Source organism: Excalfactoria chinensis, chromosome 25 (assembly GCF_039878825.1).
Source record: "Excalfactoria chinensis isolate bCotChi1 chromosome 25, bCotChi1.hap2, whole genome shotgun sequence".
Lineage (NCBI taxonomy): Eukaryota > Metazoa > Chordata > Aves > Galliformes > Phasianidae > Excalfactoria > Excalfactoria chinensis.
The window spans coordinates 3,103,640-3,130,899 of record NC_092849.1 but is presented as its reverse complement, the minus strand read 5'-3'; the positions used below and the strand labels follow the sequence as shown (position 1 = coordinate 3,130,899).

At 57.7% G+C, this 27,260-nt stretch overlaps 2 protein-coding genes across 4 annotated transcripts; one reads left to right on the top strand and one right to left on the bottom strand.

Moving 5' to 3' along the window:
- The first annotated feature begins 4,077 nt into the window (after window positions 1-4,077).
- Window positions 4,078-6,792, top strand: CIAO1 (cytosolic iron-sulfur assembly component 1). The gene is made up of 7 exons (XM_072356992.1): window positions 4,078-4,329; window positions 4,701-4,849; window positions 4,942-5,053; window positions 5,600-5,688; window positions 5,854-6,055; window positions 6,140-6,227; window positions 6,300-6,792. Exons 1-7 carry the CDS (start codon window positions 4,107-4,109, stop codon window positions 6,562-6,564), a joined length of 1,128 nt encoding a protein of 375 aa, XP_072213093.1. The 5' UTR covers window positions 4,078-4,106; the 3' UTR covers window positions 6,565-6,792.
- A 264-nt stretch (window positions 6,793-7,056) lies between these two features.
- Window positions 7,057-26,997, bottom strand: SNRNP200 (small nuclear ribonucleoprotein U5 subunit 200). Of its 3 annotated transcripts, XM_072356988.1 has the most exons (45): window positions 26,838-26,997; window positions 25,737-25,900; window positions 24,641-24,812; window positions 24,329-24,521; window positions 23,163-23,218; window positions 22,486-22,584; window positions 22,071-22,223; window positions 21,589-21,688; window positions 21,294-21,430; window positions 20,358-20,441; window positions 19,999-20,172; window positions 19,355-19,492; window positions 19,069-19,224; window positions 18,673-18,843; window positions 18,340-18,533; window positions 17,853-17,976; window positions 17,315-17,464; window positions 17,070-17,180; window positions 16,687-16,818; window positions 16,204-16,392; window positions 15,867-16,064; window positions 15,430-15,582; window positions 15,247-15,327; window positions 14,985-15,068; window positions 14,487-14,593; window positions 14,256-14,374; window positions 13,865-14,019; window positions 13,505-13,694; window positions 13,145-13,318; window positions 12,806-12,966; window positions 12,345-12,572; window positions 11,921-12,112; window positions 11,655-11,833; window positions 11,340-11,491; window positions 10,985-11,093; window positions 10,764-10,872; window positions 10,440-10,629; window positions 10,187-10,351; window positions 9,858-9,979; window positions 9,616-9,759; window positions 9,359-9,535; window positions 9,112-9,272; window positions 8,951-9,032; window positions 8,737-8,829; window positions 7,057-7,539 (listed from the first exon to the last, which is right to left on the bottom strand). In XM_072356988.1, exons 1-45 carry the CDS (start codon window positions 26,880-26,882, stop codon window positions 7,396-7,398), a joined length of 6,411 nt encoding a protein of 2,136 aa, XP_072213089.1. In that variant the 5' UTR covers window positions 26,883-26,997; the 3' UTR covers window positions 7,057-7,395. The 3 variants fall into 3 exon arrangements, with proteins under 3 accessions (XP_072213089.1, XP_072213092.1, XP_072213090.1); XM_072356991.1 differs by lacking the exons at window positions 24,329-24,521; window positions 24,641-24,812; window positions 25,737-25,900; window positions 26,838-26,997 and adding an exon at window positions 24,240-24,250 and having other exon boundaries at window positions 23,163-23,219; XM_072356989.1 differs by lacking the exons at window positions 24,329-24,521; window positions 24,641-24,812; window positions 25,737-25,900; window positions 26,838-26,997 and adding an exon at window positions 23,567-23,582 and having other exon boundaries at window positions 23,163-23,219.
- Window positions 26,998-27,260: the final 263 nt, after the last annotated feature.

Below are 27,260 nucleotides of genomic sequence, written 5' to 3'. Positions count from 1 at the left end.
TCCCAGTTATGGGGCTGCAGCGCTGTGGGCTGTGAAAGGGGGCCCAGAGCTCTGTACCCCATAGGAGCCCCCCCCCCATATCCCACCCAGTCCTCAATGAGCAGCAGAACATCCAGCATCTCGTCTCCTTTATCTCGGGTTGGTTCCCAACAACCACCTCAATGCAGCCCAGTCACAGCGCGGCCCAACCTGGCATAAAACCGGGGGGGGGGGGAATAAAAGGGGAGGGGGATAAAAGGGAGGAGGGGGATAAAAGGGGGGAACCCGAGCGGCTCTGGGCCAATAAGAGGCAGCTGGAGCTGCAGAACAGCCCCATGGTGGGTGGGGGGGCTGCATGGGACCCCCCAATGCAGCTCCATTGCAGCTCCAATGCAGCTCAATACAGCTCCAATGCAGCTCAATGCAGCCGCCCCCCCCCCGGCCAATCGTTGCATAGCGGTGCTGCTGCGGTGGGGGCGGCAGGAAGGGGAGGGGTCCAGCCCGGTCCAACCCTCCGGCTCCTCCCGGGTCGGCTCATGTTGTGCTGGGCTTCCCCACGTTGTTCCAGCCGGCCCCATAGCAAAGCAGGGCCCCACACAGCCCTGACACTGAGCCATAGGGCCAAAGCAGGAGCCCAAGCCATGAATAGGGAGCCTGCAGTTCGTATGGGGCTGGATGGAGGTGTTGGGATCGTGCATGAAAGCCGCAGCCTGTCACTTAGTGTGGGCTCCATCTCAGTGTGGGCTCCATCTCAGCGTGGGCTCCATCTCCTCTTAGTGTAGGATCCATCGGGGCCGGGCGCTGGGTAAAAGTCTCCATTCATCTGGGTTTAAAAGGTTCCAATGGGAGCTGGGGGGGTTATAGGGGGTGAAGGGGGGGTGGGCAGCGGCTCTTGCAGCCCTCAGCTCCTGCATCAGCGAAGCCTGGGGAGTTAAAGTGCAAAAGGCAGGAGAGGAGCTGCCGGGCTCCAAAGGCTCCTATGGGGTGGGAGCAACACGGGGCAGCACTGAGGGCTGAGGGTCCATCTCCATCGTGTCCCCATTGTCTGTGGGATCGGGGCCCCAGGGCGGCGCCACTTCAAGTCGGTGTCGGAGGGTGAAGGGTTAAAACCACAACACGGAGTCGATAAAACAGAGGGATAAAACAAAGGGAAGATAAAACAAAGGGAAGATAAAACAAAGGGATAAAACAAAGGGATAAAACAAAGGGATAAAACAAAGGGATAAAACAAAGGGATAAAACAAAGGGATAAAACAAAGGGAAGCTTCGTGTCCCTCCGAGCTGTTCTTCCCTTGGGATCAGGAGGAGCCACCAGCTGCAAAGCAATGGGGGGGGGCAGCAGCCCCAGCCAAGGAGGGAGGATGGAGGTGTCCTCACAGCACGGAGCTGAGGGGGCTGGATGCCCATCATGGGGTGGGGGCTGGATGCCCATCATGGGGTGGGGGCCCATCATGGGGTATAAGCTGGAGGCGGCTGGAACTGATTGATGACCTCGTACTCTGCAGGGTAAGGCTCGTTCTCCTCCATCTCGGACAGCAGCTCCAACGCCTGCTCCTCCTCCTCCGTGGGGTAATGGCGCAGCAGGTTGGCAGCCGTGGCCAGGATGGAGGCTCCTCCGGCTCCGGCCACAAGGTAAAAGCTGACGGCGAAGGTGACGTAGACCTGGGAGCCGTGGTACTTCTTGTGCTGCTGCTGCTGGGCCAGGATCAGCTCCGAGGCCCAATAGCAGAACCCGATGACGGTGGCGCACTGCAGGACTGAGAGCAAAGGGAAGGAGAAACATTGAGTGGGAAGGAAGGAAATGAGGGTTGGAACATTGGGGAGGGAAGAGAGAGTGGCCAGGGGGGCAGCAGGAGGGCTGGGAGGTGAGGCTTAATGCTCCCATTGCCAACAAGGAGCAGAGCAGACGCAGCAGCACGAGGCTTAAAGCTGCAGCTCAGCGCTGATGTGTTTAATGCCTGAAGGGATCAGGGATGTAAAACCTCCTTCAGCCCCATTGGGATGAGTCACAGCACACGACCTTCCCCATAAGGGACACAGCTCTGCCCCTCATGGCCTGTTTGAGGCCCCCAGACCGAGCTCTGCTTTGGGAATCAGAACCAAACCCAACTTCAGGCTTGGAGCTGTGAAGAACAGAGCGAGGGGGAAGGTCTGCATGTAGGGAAGGCAACGCAGCCCCAAACTAATGGGGGGCTGAGATGGGAATGGGGGGCTGAGATGGACAATGGGGGCCTGAGGTGGACAATGGGGGGCTGAGGTGGGACAATGGGGGGCTGAGGTGGGGACAATGGGGGGCTGAGATGGACAATGGGGCTGAGATGGACAATGGGGGGCTGAGATGGACAATGGGGGGCTGAGATGGGACAATGGGGGGCTGAGATGGGACAATGGGGGGCTGAGGTGGACAATGGGGGGCTGAGATGGACAATGGGGGGGCTGAGATGGACAATGGGGCTGAGGTGGACAATGGGGGGGGCTGAGGTGGACAATGGGGGGCTGAGGTGGACAATGGGGCTGAGATGGACAATGGGGGGCTGAGATGGACAATGGGGGGCTGAGATGGACAATGGGGGGCTGAGGTGGGACAATGGGGGGCTGAGGTGGGACAATGGGGGGCTGAGGTGGGACAATGGGGGGCTGAGGTGGACAATGGGGGGCTGAGATGGACAATGGGGGGCTGAGATGGGGGCAGAGATGGGAATGGGGGGCTGAGATGGACAATGGGGGGCCTGAGGTGGACAATGGGGGGCTGAGGTATCAGCTTTGAGGGCCCCTCTATGTGCAGTGCTGGAGTTACCTGTGAGGATGTGAGCGAAGGCGTAACGGCGGGTGATCTTCAAGGCCGGGTGTTTGGGCCCAAAGACGTCGAGCAGGAAAGCTGAGAGGCTGCAGATGATGCCCAGGAAGCAGAAGGCGGCGATGACACGAAGCAGCAGAACGGTCTGAGGGTTCATGCAATAATCTGTGTGCAAACAGGGAGGTGATGGTGTTAATGAAGGGCAATTAGCACCGGGACACACAGCGGGATGGAATGCTCTTCCTTTGGGAGGGAGGGGGGGGGGTCACCCAGCCAACCCACAGAGCTGAATGGGGCCAAAGGAACGGCTGGAATGGGGGAAAACGGCACAAATGGGGCTGATCTACTGCTGCATTGAGGCTGGAAGGGAGCGCAGTGCAGGCCATGACAGCACAGCTGTCAGCTCATAGTCCCATAAGGACCCCCTATAGCCCCATAAGGATCCCCCTCAGCCCCATAAGGACCCCCTTTAGCTCCATAAGGACCCCGTCGGCCCCATAAGGATCCCTGTCAGCCCCATAAGGATCCCCTTTAGCTCCAAAAGGACCCCCTCCGGCCCCACAAGGATCCCTGTCAGCCAAATAAGGACCCCCTTTATCCCCATAACGACCCCCTTTTGCTCCATAAGGACCCGTCGGCCCCATAACGACCCTCTCCGGCCCCATAACGACCCCCTCCGGCCCCATAAGGACCCCCTTTATCCCCATAACGACCCCCTTTTGCTCCATAAGGACCCCTGTCGCCCCGTAACGACCCTCTCCGGCCCCATAACGACCCCCTTCAGCCCCATAAGGATCCCCTTCAGCCCCATATGACCCCCTCCGGCCCCACAAGGACCCCCTTTACCCCCATAAGGACTCCCTTTACCCCCATAACGACCCCCTTTATCCCCATAACGACGCCCTTTACCCCCATAAGGACCCCCTATAGCCCCATATGACCCCCTCCGGCCCCATAAGGACCCAATTACCCCATAGTGCCCCCTTGGCCCCGCTCTCACCGCGCAGCAGCTCCTCCCTCACGGTTCCCAGCACATCGGCTACTCCCAGCTCCTGCCGCCCGCAGGTCCCGCCGTGGATCCGTAGCCAGGCCGGCTCGGCCAGCGCGGTGCAGAGCGCGGTGATGGACAACGCTCCGGGCAGCGCGGAGGCCAAACTGCGCTCGGGTTGTTTGGGCAGCCCCCCGCTGCCGCCCGCCGCCCCGCGCCGCCGCCGCCCGCCGTGCAGCCCGGGCCCGCCCGGGGTGTACATGGCTCCGAGCCCCCCCCCGGCCCGCAGCGCCGGCTCCGCCTCAGGCCGCGGGCTCGCTTCCGCTTCCGGCGAGCTCGGCGATGACGTCACTAGGAAGGCCGCTCGGTTCGCTTCCGCTTCCGGCGCGCGCGGTGACGTCATTACGGAGCGACGGCGGCGGCGCGATGAAGGAGGCGCTGGTGCTGCAGAGCCGCGTGGCGGCGCATCCCGAGGCGCGCTGCTGGTTCTTGGCCTGGAGCCCCAACGGGAACCTCATCGCGTCCTGCGGCGGGGACCGGGCCGTGCGAGTCTGGGGGCGGGACGGTACGGAGGGACCGGGACGGACCGACGGGATAACGGGGCGGCAGGAAGGGGCGGGGCCTCACGGTGTGGGGGAGGAGCTACGAGGGGGTGGGGCTGCAGGAAGGGGCGGGGCGTCTGCATGGGGGCGGGGCTAAGGGAGAGCGCAGCCAATGGTTGACAAGTAGAGGCGGGGACACGGGAGATGGGGGCGGGGCTACGAGAGGGCCAATCGGAGGCGGAGCCGAGAGGGCGGGGTGAGAAAAGGGGGCGGGGCCAGAGGAGCGGTGGGCGGGGCTTTGAGGAGGCGGTGAGTCTTAAAGGGACAGACGTCCAAGTTGGTGGGGGAGGGGTTGGCTCCGATCGGGTCCGCCATTAAACCTCCCCCCATTCAGGGTCAGGCTGGAGCTGCCGGGCAGTGCTGTCCGATGGCCACCAGCGCACGGTGCGGAGGGTGGCCTGGTCGCCATGCGGCTCCTATTTGGCCTCAGCCAGCTTTGATGCCACCACCTGCATCTGGAAGCGCTGCGAGGGCGGCTTCGAGGTCAGAGCCCCCCTTAAATCCCACCCCCCCCCCCCAAATCCCCCCCCCCAGCCCCACAGCGCAGCCCTGCAGCTCCCCCTGCCCCCCCACAGTGCGTCACCGCGTTGGAGGGGCACGAGAACGAGGTGAAGTCGGTGGCCTGGGCACCCTCAGGGAGTCTGCTGGCAACGTGCAGCAGGGACAAGAGCGTCTGGGTCTGGGAGGGTGAGTGGGGGAATGAGGGGACCCCGAGGGCATCGTCCCCATTGCTGTCCCTTCTGTCCCCATTGCTGTCCCTTCTGTCCCCACTGCTGCCCCTTCTGTCCCCACTGCTGTGCCTTCTGTTCTCAGTGCTGTCCCTTCTGTCCCCATTGCTGTCCCTTCTGTCCCCATTGCTGTCCCTTCTGTCCCCACTGCTGCCCCTTCTGTCCCCATTGCTGTGCCTTCTGTTCTCAGTGCTGCCCCTTCTGTCCCTATTGCTGCCCCTTCTGTCCCCATTGCTGTCCCTCCTGTCCCCATTGCTGCCCCTCCTGTCCCCACTGCTGTGCCTTCTGTTCTCAGTGCTGTCCCTTCTGTCCCCATTGCTGTCCCTTCTGTCCCCACTGCTGCCCCTTCTGTCCCCATTGCTGTCCCTCTTGTCCCCATTGCTGTCTGTTCTGTCCCCACTGCTGCCCAGTCTGTCCCCATTGCTGTCCCCATTGCTGCCCCTTCTGTCCCCATTGCTGTCCCTTCTGTCCCCATTCCCTCACAGAGGCCATTTTTCCCCCCCAGTGGATGAAGAGGAGGAATACGAGTGTGTCAGCGTCCTCAACTCTCACACTCAGGACGTCAAGCACGTGGTGTGGCATCCCAACCAGGAGGTGAGAGCCCAGCAGAGGGGACCTGCCAGCAAAGAGCCCCAAGGAGGAGCTGCTCACTGCTCCCAGGAGCTGGGTTTCAATGCTCCTCTATGGAGGCAGGGATGGGCTCTGTGCTCCCTGCGGCTCCATTCCTGTTTGGGATATTGATCCCGATTCCTCTCCCAGCTGCTGGCTTCGTCCAGCTACGATGACACAGTGAAGCTGTACCATGAGGAGGAGGACGACTGGGTTTGCTGCGCCACGTTGGAGGGCCACGAATCCACCGTGTGGAGCGTCGCCTTCGATGGCAGCGGGGAGCGCTTGGCGTCCTGCAGCGACGACAGGACGGTGCGCATCTGGCAGTGCTACAAGCCCGGCAATGAGGAAGGTGAGCTCCCAGCCCGGCCCTTTGCTGTGCATTGGGCTGCTCAGTGCTGTGTATGCGTGTGCTTTTCCCCCTGCTGTCCCTTAGGGGTGGCGTGCAGCGGCAATGACCCCACGTGGAAATGCGTCTGCAACCTGTCGGGGTATCACAGCAGGACCATCTACGACGTGTCGTGGTGAGCTCCCAGCAGCACGGATGGGGCTGCACTAAGGGCTCTGGCTGCTATTTCATGCTGTTCCTCCTCCAGGTGTCACCTCACCGGGGCTCTGGCCACAGCCTGCGGTGACGATGCCATCCGTGTCTTCGAGGAGAGCATGGCCTCCTCCCCACAGCAGCCACAGCAGCAGCAGCAGCAGCAGCCGACATTCAGCCTGACAGCACACGTACCACGGGCTCACTCCCAGGATGTCAACTGCGTGGCCTGGAACCCCAAGGAGCCGGGGCTGCTCGCCTCCTGCAGTGATGATGGGGAAATTGCCTTCTGGAAGTACCAGCAGCCCGAGCTGTGCTGAGGGTTTGGGGCACCACGAGGTGGCTGAGCTCCTCCTAAAGGCCACTGCTGGTACAGAGAAGGGGATGGGGGTGACCAAGCCGTGTCCAGCCTCCCATTGCCATTTGGACTCCAGCCTTCATGCAGGTGCATTTTGTCTGTCCCAAAGCTGCAGCTCCTCTGCTATGAGAAGGCAACGCTGCCTCTCCCTGCTGCTGGGCGCTCAATAAATCCCTGCTGGCAGCTCCAAGCCTCCTCCGAGCTCTTCTTTTGGGTGAGGGTGGAGGTGCTGCCCGTGGGGCTGGAGGGCGACGGGGGGAGCACGGAGAGGGAACAGGTTTGGTGAGGGCTGTACCCCCCCATAAAGCACAGCCCCAGGGCGGATTGCTGTAGCCAACCTAAGGGCATAGAAACACTCTGCGACGTGGGGGAGGTGAAATTCAGCCTCAGTTTTAAGGGAGAAAAGCAGAAGTTTTCAGCCCCAAACAAACAGCAAAAGATGGGGGGGGGGGGGGGGGGGAAGGCTCAGCATTTATTCCAGCTGCTTGAGACGCAGCTGTGTTCTATCAAACACTGTACAACGCCATAAAAAACAGGCAGTAAGACACACAGGGAGGTGAGGAGCATCGAGGTTTGGGCAGGGATCCTCAGTGGAGCGGGGCAGGGCAGCCCCACAGCTAATCAGCCCCACAGCTAATGGGACTCACTGTCACTCAGCCCCACAGCTAATGGGACTCACTGTCACTCAGCCCCACAGCTAATCGGACTCACTGTCACTCAGCCCCACAGCTAATCGGACTCACTGTCACTCAGCCCCACAGCTAATCGGACTCACTGTCACTCAGCCCCACAGCTAATCGGACTCACTGTCACTCTCTGCCTCCTTCACATCCACGCTGAATTTATACTCCTGGTCGCAGCCCATGTAGGCGTCGCTCATGAAGTACAGCGTGTAGTTGTGGGTCCCCGTGGCCGGGGCCACGAAATCCAGCTTCACCTGGGAGAGGGGAAAAGGAACAGGGTCAGGGCTATAGGGTTGGGATATGGGGGTCAGGGCTGTGGGGTTGGGATATGGGGGTCAGGGCTGTGGGTTTGGGATATGGGGGTCAGGGCTATAGGGTTGGGATATGGGGTCAGGGCTATAGGGTTGGGATATGGGGGTCAGGGCTGTGGGGTTGGGATATGGGGGTCAGGGCTGTGGGGTTGGGATATGGGGGTCAGGGCTGTAGGGTTGGGATATGGGGGTCAGGGCTGTGGGGTTGGGATATGGGGGTCAGGGCTGTGGGGTTGGGATATGGGGTCAGGGCTATAGGGTTGGGATATGGGGGTCAGGGCTGTAGGGTTGGGATATGGGGTCAGGGCTATAGGGTTGGGATATGGGGTCAGGGCTATAGGGTTGGGATATGGGGGTCAGGGCTATAGGGTTGGGATATGGGGTCAGGGCTATAGGGTTGGGATATGGGGGTCAGGGCTGTGGGGTTGGGATATGGGGGTCAGGGCTGTGGGGTTGGGATACGGGGGTCAGGGCTACAGGGTTGGGATATGGGGGTCAGGGCTGTGGGGTTGGGATATGGGGTCAGGGCTATAGGGTTGGGATATGGGGGTCAGGGCTGTGGGGTTGGGATATGGGGGTCAGGGCTGTGGGGTTGGGATATGGGGTCAGGGCTATAGGGTTGGGATATGGGGGTCAGGGCTATAGGGTTGGGATATGGGGTCAGGGCTATAGGGTTGGGATATGGGGGTCAGGGCTGTGGGGTTGGGATATGGGGTTCAGGGCTATAGGGTTGGGATATGGGGGTCAGGGCTGTGGGGTTGGGATATGGGGTCAGGGCTATAGGGTTGGGATATGGGGTCAGGGCTATAGGGTTGGGATATGGGGGTCAGGGCTGTGGGGTTGGGATATGGGGTCAGGGCTATAGGGTTGGGATATGGGGTCAGGGCTATAGGGTTGGGATATGGGGTCAGGGCTATAGGGTTGGGATATGGGGGTCAGGGCTGTGGGGTTGGGATATGGGGTCAGGGCTATAGGGTTGGGATATGGGGGTCAGGGCTGTAGGGTTGGGATATGGGGGTCAGGGCTGTGGGGTTGGGATATGGGGGTCAGGGCTGTGGGGTTGGGATATGGGGGTCAGGGCTGTGGGGTTGGGATATGGGGCTCAATGGACCCACGGCAGCCCCACGCGGCCCCGCTCACCTTGGCCTTCTGCTGCAGCGTCAGCCTCTTGATGGAGATGAGGCTGTTGGACTTGGAGTCGCCGATCACCACCCACCAACCCTCCTCACGTTTCTGCAGGACGAAGAGCAGACAAACAAACAACACTGGGGATGGCTCCCATCTTACACACCACAGCTCACCTCCCCCCCCCATTCTACTGCCCCCAAAGCCCCCTGTGGGTCCTGGCACACACCTGGGGGAACAGGGGAGCGATGACGGGGCCGGTCACCTCCTCCTCCCTCTCCAGCTGCACCAGCACCACCACGGGCCCTCCGCTGCATGGATAGAAGCAACATCAGGGTGGCAATGCAGCACTGCAGGGCTGCAGCCTGCTGCCATCCCCCCCCAACTCACCTCCGGATGCTTTCCTTCTCCACCACCTCGTAGGACAGCTCGATGTTGGGGTAGCGGTTACAGAATCGAGCCACGTCGGCGATCTGAGCATCCGAGAGCTGCAGCAGCGCGTTGCGATCCTCGTCCTCCATCTCCATGATGTCGAAGACGCTCTCCACCCCCTGCAGCAGCACAGCTCTCAACCCCACGCTTACACAGGGGGTTCCCGTGCTCACATCACCAGCTCCGGTTTGGTTTGGGTTTTTACCTTGTCGGTGCAGCGCTTGATGTGCTCAGAGGTGAAGTGAGGCAGCTGTTTGAGGTAGGAGTCCTTGGACCACATGGCTTGTGTCACCATCTGTGCCAGCTCCATGGCGGCCAGAGCGGGGCTCAGCCATCCATTGCTGGACAGGACATCCACGCAGGCCTGGATCAGCCGGATCGCCTGCAAGCAGGGAGTGGGGATGGCTTAGAGAGCAGCACTGGGGGACGCAGCAGCCTCTCCCCCTGCCCGCCCTGCTGCACCTTGCTGAGGATCTCCTCCGTGTCCGACTGCAGCTCAGCGCTCAGCTGCATGCGGGATAAATGAGCCTGGAGCAGGAGGTTGGTCTTGACGTGGGGGTCGTTGAATTTGGGGTTGGTCAGTTTGTGGGGAACCTTCTGGGCCAACTGGGGGGGGAGAAATGAATAAGGGGTCAGAGCTGAGGCCTCGCAGGGCAGAACCCAAAGGCAGCTTTGTCCCACTGCACTGCAATGCTCTGCCTCACCTGGCGCAGCAGGTTGTCCTCGTGGTGCCGGATGGGGATGTTCTCATACTCGGCAGCGTTGGAGATGATTTCAATCAGCCCTCGCACTTTGGTTTTGGCATTGAGGGACATGCTGAAGAGCTCTGGGGAGGACAAGGAAGGTGAAAGGGGTGAGCAAAAAGAGAGCATCATTCGGCTGGGCGATGAGAGGCGCCTTCAGGAACACAGTGTGCAGCCTTGTGCCGAATGGGGGAGTTGCAGGTATGTGCTGCTTTCTCCCCTTCACCCCCTGCAAACAGAGCACACAGAGCAGCAGCACCAAGCACTGTGCTGCCTCCCCCCCCCCTTACCAATGGTGGTGTAGTTGATGTAGTAATAGGCTGCGATCATCCCCAGGTTCAGCGGAGCCACGTCCATCTCGTCCTCGATGCTGATGCACTTGGATTGCTCCAGGTCGCTCAGGGTTTGCTCCACCAGCTCCGAGAGGTGATCAGAGAGATGCCTGTGGGACACACCTGTGGGACCAGCAGCACGGCTCAGAAACCCCCCAAGGCTGCAAACCCCCCCCCCTTGCAGCCAGCCATGCAGCCCCCCCCTGCTCACCTTGCAGGTTGTAGTAGTTGGGATTCTGCGTCATCCTGCGGTACAGGAAGGTCCAGGTGAGGTAATCCACAGCATCCTGCTTGTTTTCAATGGTCTTGGTGACTATCTCGGCGTTGAAGTGGTCGTGCATGCAGTGATCCAGGTGGGATTCCACCGGCAGGGGCTCGTAAAGGAACTTCTTGAAGAAATCCTATAGCAAAGCAGAGGTAGAAGGGATGAGGGCAGAGCTCTGCCCACACAGATTGCATTGGGCTGCCCAAGGAGAAACCTGCATCCCAGAGCGGATCTTTGCAGGCCAGAAATGGCGTCCAGCCCCTCACGCACCTTCTTGGATCCCTGGCACATGATGACACAGCGGCCCTCGTCGTCCTGCAGCGGGCGGTTGGCGTGTCCCACCATCTGCAGCACGTCATAGATGGGGTAATCCACATACCTGGGACGCAGAGAGCTCGGAGTTAATGGAGAGCGGCTCTCCAAGCTTCCCCAGGCCTTCAGGAGCTGCCTGGATGGGGGATGGATGGGGTTGGCGGTGCCACACGACTCACGCGTGGATCTTGCCGTTGTAGTACTGCGTGTCCATGATGATCACCAGGTGAGCCGCGATGTTCAAACCCCAGCAGAGGCTGCGGGAGGCGACCATCACCTGCACTGCACCTGGAAGGCACAGGGGGGAACAGTCAGAATGCATCCTGGGACCCAGAAACAACACGGAGATCCAGAGGTTGCACATTTGGGAGGGCAGACTCAGTGCATGGAGAGGAGAGATGGTGAAGACCCCGATCTTTTAGGACCAGAGAGGTTCGGACAGGCTGTCACACCAATAGACCCAAAGCAGTGCCAGGTGTGGTGAGAAGGTTCTGTAGGTTCCATAGGGGGATGTGACCCCAACCCAGCCCTCACCGGAGCTGAAGAGCTGCTCCACCACGCGTCGCTCCATGGCTGTCAGCCCCTCGTGCAGGTAACCCACCCCGTTCACCAGCGTCTCCTTCAGGGTGTTGTCATTCAGTTTATCCAGGTAGGGCACCAGGTCCTTCTCTGCACAGTGCAGGAACCTGCAATGGGGGCACGGGGTAAGCAAGCACTGCCAGGCCCACCAGCCTATGTCCCCCCATGTGATGCAATGTGAGCCCTCCCTCAGCACACACAGCCCAGGTGCTCATCCCTGCCTCACCCAGAGGAGGAAAGGCCACACACTGCAGCCCATAGCAGCCCTACCTGTGTCTCTGGACATCCGAGGCACACGTGGTGAGGATGTTGATGGCCGTGAGCCGCGTCTGCTTGCGGGACGGCACGAAGACGATGATGGGCTTCTTGGGAGAGTGCTTCATGATGGCGTGGTAAACGGGCTTGGCCATAGAGAGCAGGCGGGTCTGCGTGTGGCTGATGTTGAAGCCCTGCAGGAGAGAAGAGCAGGAGGTGATGCTGGTTGGAAAAGGAAAAGGGGGGGGGGGGATGGATGGCAGCGAGTGCCCAAAGCCCACCTGGATGTGCAGCTCCAAGGGCACGGGGCGGACGTTGGGGTGGAAGTTGAAGGTGGACGTGGCACTGCAGCCCAGCCAATGCGCCACATCCTTGGCGTTGGACAGGGAGGAGCTGAGGGCCACGATGCGGATGGGCCGCTCGATCTGCGAGGAGATGTAACGCATCCGGGAGCAGATGACCTCCAACACGGGCTGAGGGGGGGACAGGGCAGGTTGGAGCAGGGAGCCTTGGAGCAGCATTATGGGGGGGGGGGTCCCAGAGAGCCCATCTACCACCCCTGAGCCCCTTGGCTTCCCAAGGCCCTCCCGGCCCAGGGATAGAAGCCGACCACCCACCCCACCCCCACTTTGCTCCCAGCTCTCAGACCAACACAACGATGAGCATCACCCCATTGACTCCCCCTTCCACCCCCCCATCCCGTACCCCATTCTCTCCCCCGATGAGATGCACTTCATCCACAATGAAGAGGTTGACATTCTGGACGTTCTTGCGTTGTTTCCAGCGCCGGGACAGGATGTCCCATTTCTCGGGGGTGCTGATGATGATGTTCCCTTTGCCCAGCAGCTTCAGGTCGGTGCTGGTCTCACCAGTCAACAAAACCACCTTTTTATTGAGCCGCTCCTGGAACTTCTCATACCAATCCATAAAGACCTGAGGAAAGGCAAGGGGTGATGCTGTGTCACTTCCCTGTGCCAATAAATCCTACCGCAGCCCTGGGGATGCTCACACACCCCAATAGCAGCAGCCCAGAGGCACGGCGGTGTCTCTTTGCTCCCTTAGGGAAGCAGCTCATCAAAGGACTCCAACCACCAGCACAGAATGGATGGGGAATGGGAAACAGCAGAGAGGATGGAGAAGGAAACTGAAGCTGGAGCAAAGCTCACCTGCTCTGCCAGGGCCTCCATGGGGGTGATGTACACACAGCGTCCCTCTGAGTTCTGCAGCAGCATCCTGAGGATGGCAAACTCGGCACAAATGGTCTTCCCGCTGCCCGTGGGGGCGCCCACAAACACGTTGTCATCGCTGTTATAGACGGTGTTAAACACTGGGGATAAGAAAGAAGAGAACAGCTTTACATCACCTCCGAGGCTGGGAGGACACAGCCAGGGCCTGGCTCACACTAAGTGTCTAAGAGCTTTAGCCCAGGAGCCGCAGAACAAAACATCCCAGGTGGGAGCTCCCTATTCTGGCCATGCCCAGGAGGTTGAGGAGCTGGAACCCACCCTGAGTCTGGATAGGGTTGAAGAAAGGGAACTTGTCCTGGTAGAGGCTCTCGAAGGCGCTGTTCCGCAGAGCGGATACGGGCAGTGGCTGCAGGTCCAGCAGCTCGGTGGGAGGGGGGTACTTCTCAGGGAGGATCAGGTGGCGGAAGGAGACGGGCAGCTGGGTCTCACAGGCTGTCGGACACACAAAGAGTTTCTATCTCAGAGAGAGATCCGATGCTTTCATCCCCTGAGCTGCTCATCCCCAGGGAAGCCCAGTCACCAGGATGGCAGCAGCCCTTCAACCCCAGGGCAGCCCCAAAACATGACACCCCCCCCCATCACAAGACCCCAAAGGGAGGCAGGCAGGGTGGGACGTACAGAGCCAGCGGTCAGACACCACCCGGATGAAGTACTGTGGGGGCAGAGGCTCAAACACAGGCACAAAGAAGGTGACCAAGTGCTCGTCCTGGGCGTATTTGGCCTTGAGCAGGAAGTACTCGTGGTGCAGGATCACCTCGCTGTCCACATCCTCCACCAGGATCCAGAAGGCTTCGGATGAGCCATGCACCTGAGCAAAGAGGAACCATCCCCATACCCTGCTGGATGCGGAGCTCCAGGAACCGAACAGCAGCACCAGCAATCCTGCCCTAAGAAACACCACCCTACAACCCAGTGTGCTGCTCTGTATTGCACAGCCCCTCCTTATCGAGGGCAGCTCCCCTTGGTTGCACGGCTCACCTTCTCATCCCATTGGAAGTCGGGGGCAATAGTGAGCTCCACTTTGAGGGTGGAGCGGGTGATGGGCTGCAAGTGGACCGAGAGCTCCAGCTTTGGGAACAGATGGACGTATTTGTGGATCGTTTTGCCCATCTTGGGCATCCGGATCAGTTCTCCTACAAGAGAAAGGCGTTGCCATCAGGATGGGTGGGCAGCAGGGAGAATAACAGCTTCACCCAGGGCAAGATCTGCAACGTGAGCACAGCTGGACAGGGAGAAGAGCTTCAGGAAAGCCCCAGCCTTCCTCAGGCTGCACAAGACCTTACACAGCTCTGCCTCTTCAGCCAGGATCAGGAGCCCCACAACCTCAGCACTCTCAAGGCTCCCCATCCCCCCCCCCAGTTCCCAGTACCTATTTCGTTGTGGTTCAGGTCATAGAGCCTTTCAAAAGGGAAATTCTTCTTCTCTATTTTCTTCACCACTTCCTCAGGCAGCTTCTTGAACTGGCGCAGGGGACACATGGATTGCCACCTGCAGGGACGGCACCCACACACAGCTGCAGGCCTCGCTGGGGTCCCCGTGCTGCCCACTAAGGCACCACCAAAGCTCAAGCAGGAAACACGACGGAGGTGCTGCCACTTACATCCTCTTGTCGATCATCTTGCAGAGGTTGAGGGTCTTATCTGTGAGCTGAGCCCAGCCCCGGTTCAGGACGATCTCGAAGATGGCCCGCATCAGCCGCCCTGCAGACTGGGGGAGCACCCAGAGCTCAGCTGGGACCATGGCATCCAACACCTCCCCCTCCCCACCTCCATCCTCTGCTTTCAGCTCACGTTCTTCACCCCCAAACGCTCACAGGAGGAGCAATGACTCAACTCCCAGCCTTGGCAGCTTTGGTGTTTATGGCAGAACAGCCCTGCAGGCTCTGAATTACCTCCTCAGGATTCTGATTAGAAACCAAAGGCTCCAAAGATCAAACTCGCATCCCGATGGGAGCCGGTCCTCCTTACCACTCACAGCACTACTTATTTCCCAAGCCATTCCAAACACCAGCTCAACCCTGGGTTGCAGATTGCTGTCCCTCCCACCAGCAGACACCAGGGAGGAGATGGAGAGACCCTGGCCACGCTTCCTCACCCACCTGGGTAACGTACACCATGTCTGCCATGAGGGCAAAGCCTTCCAGCTTCAGCTGGGAGATGAAGGCCTGCAGGAGCACGTTGATCTGGGGAAGCAGAACAGAAGGCTCTCAGCAACGTGAGCATCCCCACTGTGCGAGCAGCACGTCCCACAGAGGGCACAAAGCTCTCCAGAGCTGCAGGCCCACATGGCAGCTCTTGTAGGGACGCCTGCTCCCCCAGGGTGGGCACAAGAGACCCCTGGCTTGGGCAGGCTGGGCTCACCTTGGCACTGGGCTCCTCTATGCTCTCCTTCACAGGGATTGGAACTCGCTCCAACAGCTTCTGAAGCTCAAGCTTCTCTTCCTATGGAAAATCCAATGGAGAAGTGATGGAACAGCCCCGACACGGGACAAAGATCTGCAGCATCAGGGCTGTATCGCTGAGGACACGCGCACGGCTCCGTACCTCCCTCACTGTGATGTTTCTGAACTCCGAGGACAGTGAGAAGACCCGAAACAGCTCGATCTCACTCAGGGTGGGTTTCAGGAGCTGATTGTACGTCTGCATCGTCTCGTTGGTGATGTAGTAGTGGCTGGCAATGCGGCCCAGCTCCGTCACCTGCAACAAAGACAGCAGCCATAGCGAAGCAGCAGAATGACACCTTTGTGGCACGGAGATAAGGCATGATGGCCACAGCCGGGCTAACACCAGCAGACAAGCAGCAGGTAATCCCTCAGCCTACAGATCCCCCAAGGAAAGCTGCTTTGCCCAACACACAGTTCCACATCTCACACCTTCCCCTCCTGGGATTTGTGTTTAATCCCTCAGATTACCCCCATTCTCTCAGTCAGAGGACGCTCCTGCCTGGCTCTGTTTGGTTCCAGCCCCTCTCCCTTCCTCACCTGGAAGTTCCCTGTTTTCTTGTCGTACTTCACCAGGTTGTTCTTGTCCAACATGAGGGCTGCAGTGTGAACCAGATCCAAACGGCGCTGGTCCAGCAGCGGATCCCCCTTCAGATCGTCGTGGGAAATCCCATAGAGAGTGGGGGAGCGCAGCATGCGGATGTACAGGTAGGTATAGCCCAGCCAATTCACTGCATCCTGAGGGACAGCAGCGCACCATCAGAGCCCCCAAACCAAGCAGAGCTGCTGTGTCACTGCAAAGCTCCCACCATTCCCAGCAGCTCTCTGGGCTCACAACAATAAGGGGGTGGCACTCACAATGCAAACTGCAGCTCACCTTTGCGTTCTGCACGTTGCCCAGCACAGTTTCTGCATTCAGCATGTCTGGGAGCTTCGACACCATCTGGCTTTCGATGGGGAGCTGCTGGTTGAGCAGGGACAGGTAATACTGCAGCTCGCCGTGGGATGTGATGAGGATCCCTTCACCTTTGGTGTCATACTGAGGCCTCCCAGCACGCCCCAGCATCTAAGGAACGACAAAGTGAGCTCACTAACAGCTCCTAGCTTGGCAGGTTCTCCTTGCTGCATGTCCTGCTGTCAGCCTGCTCAGCCTGCTGCTGCTTCTAGCTGGCAGGAGGCACAGAAATAGCTCAGATGTGCCCGGGCAAGATAATGGGAATCGTTTGTCATCTCTCCTAGCGATCCCATCCCGCTGTGCCCTGACAGCAGCTGAGGCAGTCTGACAGCACAGAGCAGAGAGCTGCTGTCATAAGGACGCATGAGAGCAGCCCCAGCAGCACGGCTGTCGGCAGAGCTTCACCTGTAGGATGTCCAAAGCACCCAGCTCGGTCCAGCGGCCCTTCTCAGGGCTGTACACCTGCGTGCCCTTGATGATGACGGTGTGGGCAGGGAGGTTCACACCCCAGGCCAGTGTTGCTGTGGACACCAGAACCTGAAGCAACAAAAATGGGGATCAGCAAAGGTAGGTACCGCTTCCTATGGTCAAAAGGATCCAAAACGCTGTTCTTTACAGGCACAAAAGGGACAAGGGTTGGAAACTACGACTGCCTTAAAGGCTCAGAAGAGGAAGGGCAGACAAGCAGCAAGACTTGGGATCACTGCACGACCCTTGGAAGATACTTTGCTTTCCAGATGCAGACGCTCAGAAAAGATGGCAGTGGGTGGGAAGGAAGCACAGCTCACCTGGATGTGTTTGTCAGCAAACAGATCCTCCACCAACGTCCGGTCCACTCGCGTCATCCCAGCGTGGTGAATGGCAAAGCCGTAAGGCAGAAGGTCCTTCAGCTCCAGGTTCTGCAGCACAAACACAACCAGCTCAAGGCCTTTCTGCCCGGGGAGAACAGGAGCCACCAAAGGCAGCACAGATCCTAAAGGAGGGCTGCAAACCTTCAGGGCCTTTATACCCACAGCCCCAGCCGTGTGATTACCTTGCACTGCTCAGCTTCTGTCCTCAGCACCTCGGTGGAGGCTGAGCCCTCCCTCAGGAAGAGGCCCAGGGTGTCCTTCTCCAGACACATGTCCCTGATGGCCCGTGCTGTCTTGCCAGTCTCCTTCCTGGAGTGAACGAACACCAGCACCTGTCAAACAAGGAGGTACTGCCGTCAAGAGGGAAAGCATCATGGCTGCAGTTGGTAAAGGCTCCCAACCCAACCTGCTCCTCGTGCTGAGGGTGGGAAGGTTTAACTGAGATGTAGAATTCATTCCGAGGCCTTGAGGTCTCCACTATGCAGATAAAACAGCCAACAGAGCTCATCACAGGGCAGCACAACAGAAATCCCCTCTGAGAGATGGGCGCCTCCTGCACCCCTCAGGCAGGGAGCACAAAGAACAGATGTCTGTGTTCCTTCCTCCCTCAGCTGGCACCAAGTACCTAAATCTCCCCCTTCCCTGCAGCAACCACAACTGGAAAGCAGCAACAAAACAGAACCAGGAGGGTTTCACAACACCAAGAGAGAAGTAGCAGACCTGGTTCTTCCCAGCGTGCTCCATTATCTTCTCATAAACGATCTCATTCATTATCTGGAAGCGTTTGATGGCTTTCTTCTCTGTGATACCCACATAGGTTTGTTCCAGGGGCACCGGGCGGAAGCTGGAAGGAAAACAAGGCCACCAGTGAGCAGGATGGAGAGCTGTTGACACAAAGGGCCAGAGGAGGTTTGTCAGCAACACCACTTCCTCTAAGCCTGGATTTCAGGTCGCTAAGCTCAGTACGCTTCCATTGTGCCTCAGCTTACTGGGAAATGAGATAGCTCCAGTTAAACACCGAGCTAAGGGATGGCGACACCCATTCCTGCTAAGCAAAACGCATGGAGCAAGGATGGTGTTGCACCAGTGACTGCAACCTCACTTGGCTTCCACCAAGCAGGACCACAAACAGCTGCGTCCTCAGCAGGCTGCCCACTGCAGAGCAATGGGCACCCACAAGCAGAGCAAACAGCTCCCCCAGCTTTACCTGTTATCAAAATAGAACAAGCCCTTGGCAGGGTCCACTCGGAGGAATGTGGCCACGTCCTCGTAGTTGGGGAGGGTGGCACTCAAACCGACGAGCCTGACATCCTCCTGAGTCATCTCAATGTTCCGGATGGCTCTGGCAACCAAAGATTCCAGCACAGGCCCTCGGTCGTCATGCAGGAGGTGTATCTCATCCTGAACAGGAGGAACAAGAGGAGTTTCAGCCCACTTTAGTCTTTCTTTCTCAGCATCTCTCTCCATCCAACCACCAGGGACGCCATCAGCAGCTAAAGGTGCCTTTGGGCCCATTGTGTTGTGCCCCTGTGCTGCTCACCAGGATGACCAGCCGCACCAGCTGGGTGTAGGTGCGCTCTCCCCCCTTGCGAGTGATGATGTCCCACTTCTCTGGGGTGCAGACGATGATCTGGGTGGCACTGATTTCCTCCTTGCACAGCTGGTGATCCCCCGTCAGCTCGGCCACGTTGATGCCATAAGTTGCCAGGCGCTACGAGGGAAGCCCGCAGGTCAGGGTGGATGGAAGCAACAGGATTTGACAGCTAACACCTACATCAACACCCTCACAGCCCACAGAACCCAAACACAAAGGCACAATCCACACTGATTCTCTCCCTGCAAGCTCCAGCCAGAGATAACAACCCCTGCATCCACAACACAGCTCACCCTCCCCAGCCTGCAGCTCCAGCAGGGCCGGCCCCGATCCCCTCCTCACCTTCCCGAAGCTGCCCACCATCTCCTGCACCAACGACCTCATGGGTGCGATGTAGATGATCTTGAACTCGTCCACGTTGATGGTCCCATCCATGTTGATGTGCTTCCCTATTTCCCTCAGCATACACATCAGCGCCACGTTCGTCTTCCCGGCGCCCTGCGGGGCGAGCAGAAGCAGCCCTGTCAGACTCACACCCTCCCCAGGTTGGAGGCATCCTCAGATCCTTCTCATTGCCCTTATGGAGGGTGACACACAGCACAGGGGACCCCCCCACCGGGATGCTCACCGTGGGAGCACACAGCAGCAGGTTCTCATCCGATTCCAACGCGGCGCGGTAGAGTTTGCTCTGGATCCGGTTCAGTGTTTTAAAGCCTTCAAATCCAGCCTGGGCGTATTTGGGCAGCTTTTCCACAGAAACCAATTGCTGAAAAAGGGAAATAACATCCAACTCGGTGCCTCTGGTTCAGTATCTTCAGTATATGAGGCCTCAGCAGGGTCACATTGCATCCAGATGGGCAGGAGATGAAGCCCCACGCTCAGAGATCATGGCACGTGTCAGGGAGAGATCAAACGAGGCTGATCCCCATCCCACCATCAACAAAAGCCATTTACTGCGATGGATCAACCCTCATTTCTGCTGCCCAGAGCTGATCAAAAGAGGCGATTTGTCACAGTCTCATCTCTGCCTCAGCTGCCTCACAGTGCACAGAGCAGCAGAAGAGCTGAGGTACCTCAATGGGGCAGGGGAGCCCCAAGGCAGATGCTCCAGCACAGCACACATACTCTATACCCAGGAACTGCTTCCAGCCACATGCAGTCTCTCCAAGAAGCTGAGCAAAGCATCTCAGCCTGCTGAGCATCAGGAAACACCCGACACATCCAGAGCAGCCCAACAAAGCCCATTGAATGGCAGCACAGCAGGTCACCTACCTCCTCGGAGCCAAAAGGCTTTGGTTTCAGGGCAGGCACGTGCACCTCCTCGTAGCCCTTGCGTTGCCTGCGGAAGGAGCCGTCGGGCAGCTGGCACCGCTTGTTGGCCATGAAGTGGCTGCCCTGAGCAAACACCAGGTCCTCCAAGTCCAGCACCTGCCGCGGAGCCAACGCCTGCAAACAGCACAGAGTGAGAGGAAGGAAAAGACAACACCCTCCTGACACCGCAATAGTGGGACTGAAGGAAAAGGAGCTGGGTCCAACTGCTGAGTGCCTCTTTAGCACATTAGGAGCTTTATCTGCTTACCTTCCCAGCCATGTCCCTCCAAAAAGCCCTTTGGGAACTTAAAGAGCCTTACCTCTCCTCCTTGGTCGAGATCCATGGTCTCCAAGTCAGTGTCCATCCGGGACTGCCGGACACGCTCCCGACGAGAGCGTTCCTCCTGCACCGGGAGACAAAGGGCTCAGCCCTCCACAAAGCAAAACCACTGTATGACCTGCTCAGCCTCTGCCACAACCTGCACAGCTCTCCTGCCAGCCCGACCCGGCCACGGTGCCACACAGGAACCAGAGCCAGTCATTTCTGGCAGCACTCAGTGCCCCCAGGGCCAGGATATGAGCTTGCCTTGCAGGAGAGAACAGGAAAAGAAGGAGGGAGCAAAGACACAAACCCAGCAAGAGCCCAGCTCATAACGTGCCAGCAACGCTCCTCAAACACGGAGACACAAAACTGGCCCTTCACATCAATGCTGGGGTGTTGTTTGGGTTTGCTTCCTAATGTAACACCAAAGCAGCACTGTGACCTCACTGCCAGGTAGGAAACAAGACCCAAAACGGTTCACATGGAGCTGCAGTCCTCCAAAGGCCAAGCAGAGTTAATGCAGCACAGCAGTGAGACTATGGAGCAATGCCATGCACTGTTCCTTGGCCCTGAGTTCCCATTCAGAGCTCGGTAACTCTGAGTTGAGCAGGGGTTACCAGCGTGCTTTACTGCCATCAGCCTCGGGCTGAGGAAGCTCAGACGATGTTGTTACAACACAACTCTAATTGCAACCCTGAGATTTGCACACGTCGGCTTTTTGCTGTGGAAAAGCAGACACTGAAACCGCTCAAAAAGAGCAGATAATGAACACAAACACAGAGCCCTCTCAGCTGAGCGCTGGTGGTCAGCTCAGCAGCATTTCCCATGCTTTAAGATCCCCGCTGAGTCAGCAGCTTCCTCTCCCACCAACAGCACACGTGGCTGAACCACGCCAGCCCTGACAGCATAAAAGGATCCCGTGGTTTCTCCTTACCCGGATGAGATCCTCCTTCTCCGTCTCATGCAGCTGGTACAAGAACTTGGACAGCTCGGGATCTGCTTCCATCTTCCCCATAATCCTTTCTTTTTCAGCTTCGCTTTGGGCGCTGGCCAGCAAAGTGCAGTACAGGACTGATGAAAGAGAGGCAGGAGGCCATGAGAACCAAAAGAAGGGGGGGAAACATCAAGCACCAGAGCTTCCTAGGGCGACACTGATGGCAATAAAAAAGCCTTAGGGAACCCCAGAACCGCATGAGAACAGAGGCCAGGTGAGAGGGAATGCCACTCACTCATCATCCGGTGCTGCCGCAGCACTTTGATGAAGTCAAAGGTGTTGAAACCCAGGAGCAGAACAAGCTGGTTCTCACACTCCCGGTCATCACTTGCAGTCTGGGGTGAGACATGAAGAACAAGCAGTTATTTCTGCACAACAAGCCCTGCTTTGCTTAGGCTGAGTGAAACAAGAACTGAATGCAAGTGGAAGTGACCAACAGCAGCTCCAGGTGGGAATAAGGGCCTGATTTGGGCTGCAGACACGAACCCCATCCTCTGTGATTCCCCCTCCTCCCCAGTGAGTCACCAGCACCAACATTTGTATGGAAACACAACCGACTTGCACTCATCTACCAACAAACACCAATGGAAAAAGCCACCACCTTCCCTTGGAAGAGCATTGCTCTGCATGGTAAGACTACCTTTGAGCTCTGCTTCACCGCCTGCCTCAGGCATCAAGGTGACATCCCCCATCCCAGCAGCTGCTCTGGCTGCTCACCTTCAGGATCTCCAGCACTTCATCTGCCTTCTTCTGGGAAACGATGGCATCGTCATAGAAGCGGCTCAGCTGTCGCTGGAGCCAAAAGGCGTCGATGTCTCGGGGATGCAGATCCTTCTTCTTTGAGCTCATCAACTCACCCGATGCCACAAGCTGGAAATAAAACACCCCAAACAACCCCATAATGTCACTTTCTTCTATTAAAACCTGGCACGTGGTGTTTGTGCTGCAGAATCAGCATCTCAGGACCATCCCTGCCCACAGATGGGAACCAGCAAATGCAACACATCCCAACCCCACAGTGTGACTCTGGGCCTCCACAGCTGCTCTCCAGCCGTGCCTGAGCTCAGCTCCATCCACAAACCAAACAGATTCCCATCCACACGACCCCCATCACGTTTCACATCCTGCTCACGTTGGCTGATAGGGTGCAACGGACGACGGCTTCGTCTCCTTCCATGTCGTCATCGGACGCCTCGTCGCGCACCTCGCCATAGATGTCCTCATCACCTTCCTGTGGGAACACAAGTGCCACTAAGTGGCTTTGGCACACATCAAACACGAGCTCCTCCTTGGCAGAAATGAAGCAGCCCTTGCCTGAAGGGAAACCATTGAGCTCGTGCTTTTAACATCAATGTACTCTTTGCTTTCGGATCGAGGATCACGTGGGCAGGTTATTTTTACTCCTTGGATCACACAGAGCGACTCCAAGAGGCTGACGTGTGCCCCTCCTATTCCTCAGCCTCTCTCATAACCATCCCAACGAGCACTTCTATGAGCTCTGCTTCCAAACGATGCATTTCAATTCATCTCTTCCTCCCGTCAAGTTTGCCCCGAGAGATCTAAATACCACCATCTGTTTTCCATCGTCCTGACTCACCATAAGCCTCGGATTAGCAAGATAATCAACAAATCCTCCCAAGCCAGGAAGCAGCATCTGAAATAATCCCTCCTCTCTTATCTGGCAGCGATATCCCAACCTGAGCCAGTGCCCACCTCCCAGCAGGAGAAAAAGGCATCAAACACGGCTGCTGCTGAGCAGCTGAAAGTGAGGAGCCACCATAAGCTGCCGTGCTGCAGAGCCTCCCTTACCTCCTCATCAGACTCAAACTGCACGTTCACGCCGTACGTCTCATCGATGTTGTCATCTGCGAGGGAGAGAGGAAGCAATGAACCACCAAACCTGCAGGCCATATGCGGGGCTCACAGCTCCCCCACCTCCGCACATCCGAGAGATGAAAAGAGCTTCATTTGAGGGGCTTGAAAACCATCCAAACGTTTCCTACCTCCTCTGTGTGAAAGCACGAGTCCTGGAAGCAGGCTGGAGAAAGCACCAGCTGCTGCTACGTGGCTGCCTGCCCACCCTGCTCCCAAAACTGCACCAAGTGACAGTGTGTGCCCACACCCATGTGCTAAAGCTCCTTATCACCACCATAATCTGTGCCCATAACCATGATCTGAATCTCCTTGTCACCACCATAATCTGTGCCCACAACCATGTTCTGAATCTCCCTGTCACCACCATAATCTGTGCCCATTCCCATGTTATAAATCTCCTTGTCACTGCCATAATGTGCCCATACCCATGTTCTAAATCTCCTTGTCACTACCACAATCTGTGCCTATAACCATGTTCTAAATCTCCTTGTCACCACCATAATCTGTGCCTATAACCATGTTCTAAAGCTCCTTGTCACTACCATAACCTGTGCCTATAACCATGATCTGAATCTCCTTGTCACTGCCATAATCTGTGCCCATAACCATGTTCTAAATCTCCTTGTCACCACCACAATCTGTGCCCATTCCCATGTTATAAATCTCCTTGTTACTACCATAATCTGTGCCTATAACCATGTTCTAAATCTCCTTGTCACTACCACAATCTGTGCTCATAACCATGCTCTGAATCTCCTTGTCACCACCATAATCTGTGCCCACACCCATGTTCTAAATCTCCTTGTCACTACCACAATCTGTGCCTATAACCATGTTCTAAAGCTCCTTGTCACTGCCATAATCTGTGCCTATAACCATGTTCTAAATCTCCTTGTCACCACCACAATCTGTGCCCATACCCATGTTCTAAATCTCCTTGTCACCACCACAATCTGTGCCCATTCCCATGTTCTAAAGCTCCTTGTCACCACCATAATCTGTGCCCATAACCATGTTCTGAATCTCCTTATCACCACCACAATCTGTGCCCATTCCCATGTTCTAAAGCTCCTTGTCACCACCACAATCTGTGCCCATACCCATGTTCTGAATCTCCTTGTCGCCCCCATAATCTGTGATCTTCTTGCCCAGGTTCACCAGCACGTGGTAACGGGTGTCATCAGTCTGGCCCAGCAGCAGATCGATCTCTTTACGCCTCTCCTTATCGCGCAGCTTCTCGTTCTTCAGCACCGCCAGCACTTCATCAGCAGCTCCACACAGGATGTCTCGTGGCTGGGGAACAACCAGCAGCCATAGGCAGGAGGTCACCATAGGGGCAGAGGTTGTGGCACAGAGCAGCCCTCCCCCTCATGATGTGGATGTGGCACCATCACACACATCCAGCTCCTCACCTGGTCCCCGAGGGCAGCCTGGATGAAGCTCAGCAACACCTCGTAGGTCTCCCGTGTCTCTTTGGTTTTAGGCTTGTAGATGATCCCCACCATCTCGTCGATGCCCTCAGACAGCAAGGTGTAACCCTTCATCTTGTTGATGTCGTGCCTGTCCTCATCACGCTTCCTTCTCCTGCAAACAGAGAGCACCCATGGCAGCTCCAAAGCAGGGAATCCTGCTGGACAGCAAAGCGTGGGTCTCTTCTTTGCCCCCTTTGGACAACTGGGAGGCACCACTGCCCAACTCTGCTCCCCCGGCTTTACACCCTGTGGGGCTGCAGGAGCGATGCATAGAAACCCCATGGAGCTTCCTATGGAAAAAATAAAGGAAAACTCTGCCTTGCTTTTCCTTCTTTTTAGTTTTTCATTTCACTTTTAGTTTCCTGACAAGGAAAGATAATGAAGCTGCAAAGGGTCTGGAGCAGGTTTACAATGGGCAGCTGGGGTTATTTAGCCTGGAGAAAAGGAGGATCTCCACATCTGCCTCAAAGGAGGACATAAAGAGCTGGGGGCTGCTCTTTTATCCCAATCATCACAAGAGATCTCGGCCCCAGGTTGAATCAGGGAAGTTTTGGTGGGATGAGAAGTATTTCTTCACTGAAAGAGCTGCGAAGGAAGCTCGAGGAAGGAGGCAAAAGATGGTGGTGATGGTCTGATGGATGGGGGGAACGGCTTTGGGGTAAAATGGGGAGATTTAAGGTCGGCCCCAGGAAGAAACTCTTCACTATGAGGGGGGTGAAACAGGAGCTGTGGGTGCCCCAACCCTGGGGGTGCCAAAGGCCATCCAAGTCACATTGGGCAGCCTAAGCTGGAGGGGGGCAGGAGGTGAACCTGGGGGGGCTTTGAGGACACTCCCAACTCAACCACACTAAGATTCCATGCCTCAATGCCGCCGCTCAGTGGCGGACATACCAGCTGGGTTCCATAACCTCACAGGTGTTTCCCAACCTCCATCACTCTGGGATTCCACGTTGCTTATAACCAGGGAAGCCCCACAGCCCCTTCAGAGCCCCCAACACAACCCCGCAGCACCCCCAGGCCCCGCTCAGCCGCTCACTTGGCCCGTCGCTCCTCCTGCATCTGTGGCTTGGTGCGCTGCGCCTTGTCGCCCATCCGGGTCCCCTCCAGTTTGCCCACCAGGGACAACACTTCGCCCGTGGGTTCATCGCGCCGCGTCCGGTCAATGAGAGAACGGTCAGCTTGGAGCACAAGGTTGGAGTTCTAAGGGGGGGGATGGAGGTGGGATGTGGGTCATAACACAGCGGGGGGAGCCTTCACGTTCCTCAGCCTCACTGCACAGCCCAATATCTGTCCCATAACCCACTATCCATCCCACAGCCCTTATTATCCTCCCTACAGCCCCATATCCATCCCATAGCCCCATATCCATCCCATAGCCCCATAGCCCGCTATCCAGCCCATAACCCAATATCCATCCCACAACCCAATATCCATCCCACAACCCAATATCCATCCCACAACCCAATATCCATCCCATAGCCCCATATCCATCCCATAGTCCCATATCCTTCCCACAGCCCTTATTATCCTTCCCACAGCCCGATATCCATCCCACAACCTGATATCCATCCCACAACCTGATATCCATCCCATAACCCGATATCCATCCCATAGCCCACTATCCATCCCACAGCCCTTATTATCCATCCCACAGCCCTTATTATCCTTCCTACAGCCCAATATCCATCCCATAGCCCACTATCCATCCCATAACCCAATATCCATCCCATAGCCCACTATCCATCCCACAGCCCAATATCCATCCCACAGCCCAATATCCATCCCATAGCCCACTATCCATCCCACAGCCCAATATCCATCCCATAACCCAATATCCATCCCATAACCCAATATCCATCCCACAGCCCCAGTATCCATCCCATAACCCTTATTATCCATCCCATACCCACTATCCCCCCCCAGCCCTAACTACCCCTCCCTATTCCGCTCCCCATTGAGCAGCACGGCGGTTCCATCGCCCTCACTGTGCCCCCAATGGCCGCTGGCGGCCCCTTTGATTCGGGCCATACAAGATCCTACAAGGCCGCGCTATACGAGATGGGCCCCATAGAGAAGGAAAGCCCGGATTAAAGTGAACGCCGTCCCCACCGCGCTCAGGGCCCGCTCCCGCACTCACCGCCTTGTACTCGTACTGCAGGCTGCGAGCGGTCACGTCCGCCATGTTGCCGCCCCGCTGAAAGCCGCCCCGCCGCCGCCGTGCACGGGAACAGGCCCCGGAGCTGAACTTCCGGCGGAAGCGGAAGAACTCGGGTCCCTCTCGCACGCGCAACCCGGAAGCGGTTCGGCACGAGGCCTCCCAGCATGCACCGCGGCAGCCGCCCGTTGACTGCAGCTCCCGGCATGCACCGCGGGAGGGGGAGGCGGGGCCGCTCCCTCTGCCCCTTCTGATTGGCTAACGGCCCAAGGGGGCGTGCCATCCCTCCTCTCCGACCACTCCCGTTCAGAGCGGGCGCCGATTGGTCCAACATCTCGACGCTCCTCGAGCTGCGATTGGCCGCTCGTCTCCGGCCGGCAGTTAAACCGCCAATCGCCGCCGTTA

Bases quoted from the DNA above. Each gene is read 5' to 3' on its own strand.
- CIAO1 (XM_072356992.1), top strand. From the start codon at position 4,107: ATGACGTCACTAGGAAGGCCGCTCGGTTCGCTTCCGCTTCCGGCGCGC. The intron at 5,054-5,599 runs GTGAGTGGGGGA...TTTCCCCCCCAG, and splicing joins GAGCGTCTGGGTCTGGGAGG to TGGATGAAGAGGAGGAATAC. The intron at 5,689-5,853 runs GTGAGAGCCCAG...TTCCTCTCCCAG, and splicing joins TGTGGCATCCCAACCAGGAG to CTGCTGGCTTCGTCCAGCTA.
- SNRNP200 (XM_072356988.1), bottom strand. From the start codon at position 26,882: ATGGCGGACGTGACCGCTCGCAGCCTGCAGTACGAGTACAAGGCG. The intron at 24,522-24,640 runs GTGAGGAGCTGG...GTTGTTCCCCAG, and splicing joins AGGCTGCCCTCGGGGACCAG to CCACGAGACATCCTGTGTGG. The intron at 12,967-13,144 runs GTGGGTTCCAGC...TCTTATCCCCAG, and splicing joins CAACCCTATCCAGACTCAGG to TGTTTAACACCGTCTATAAC.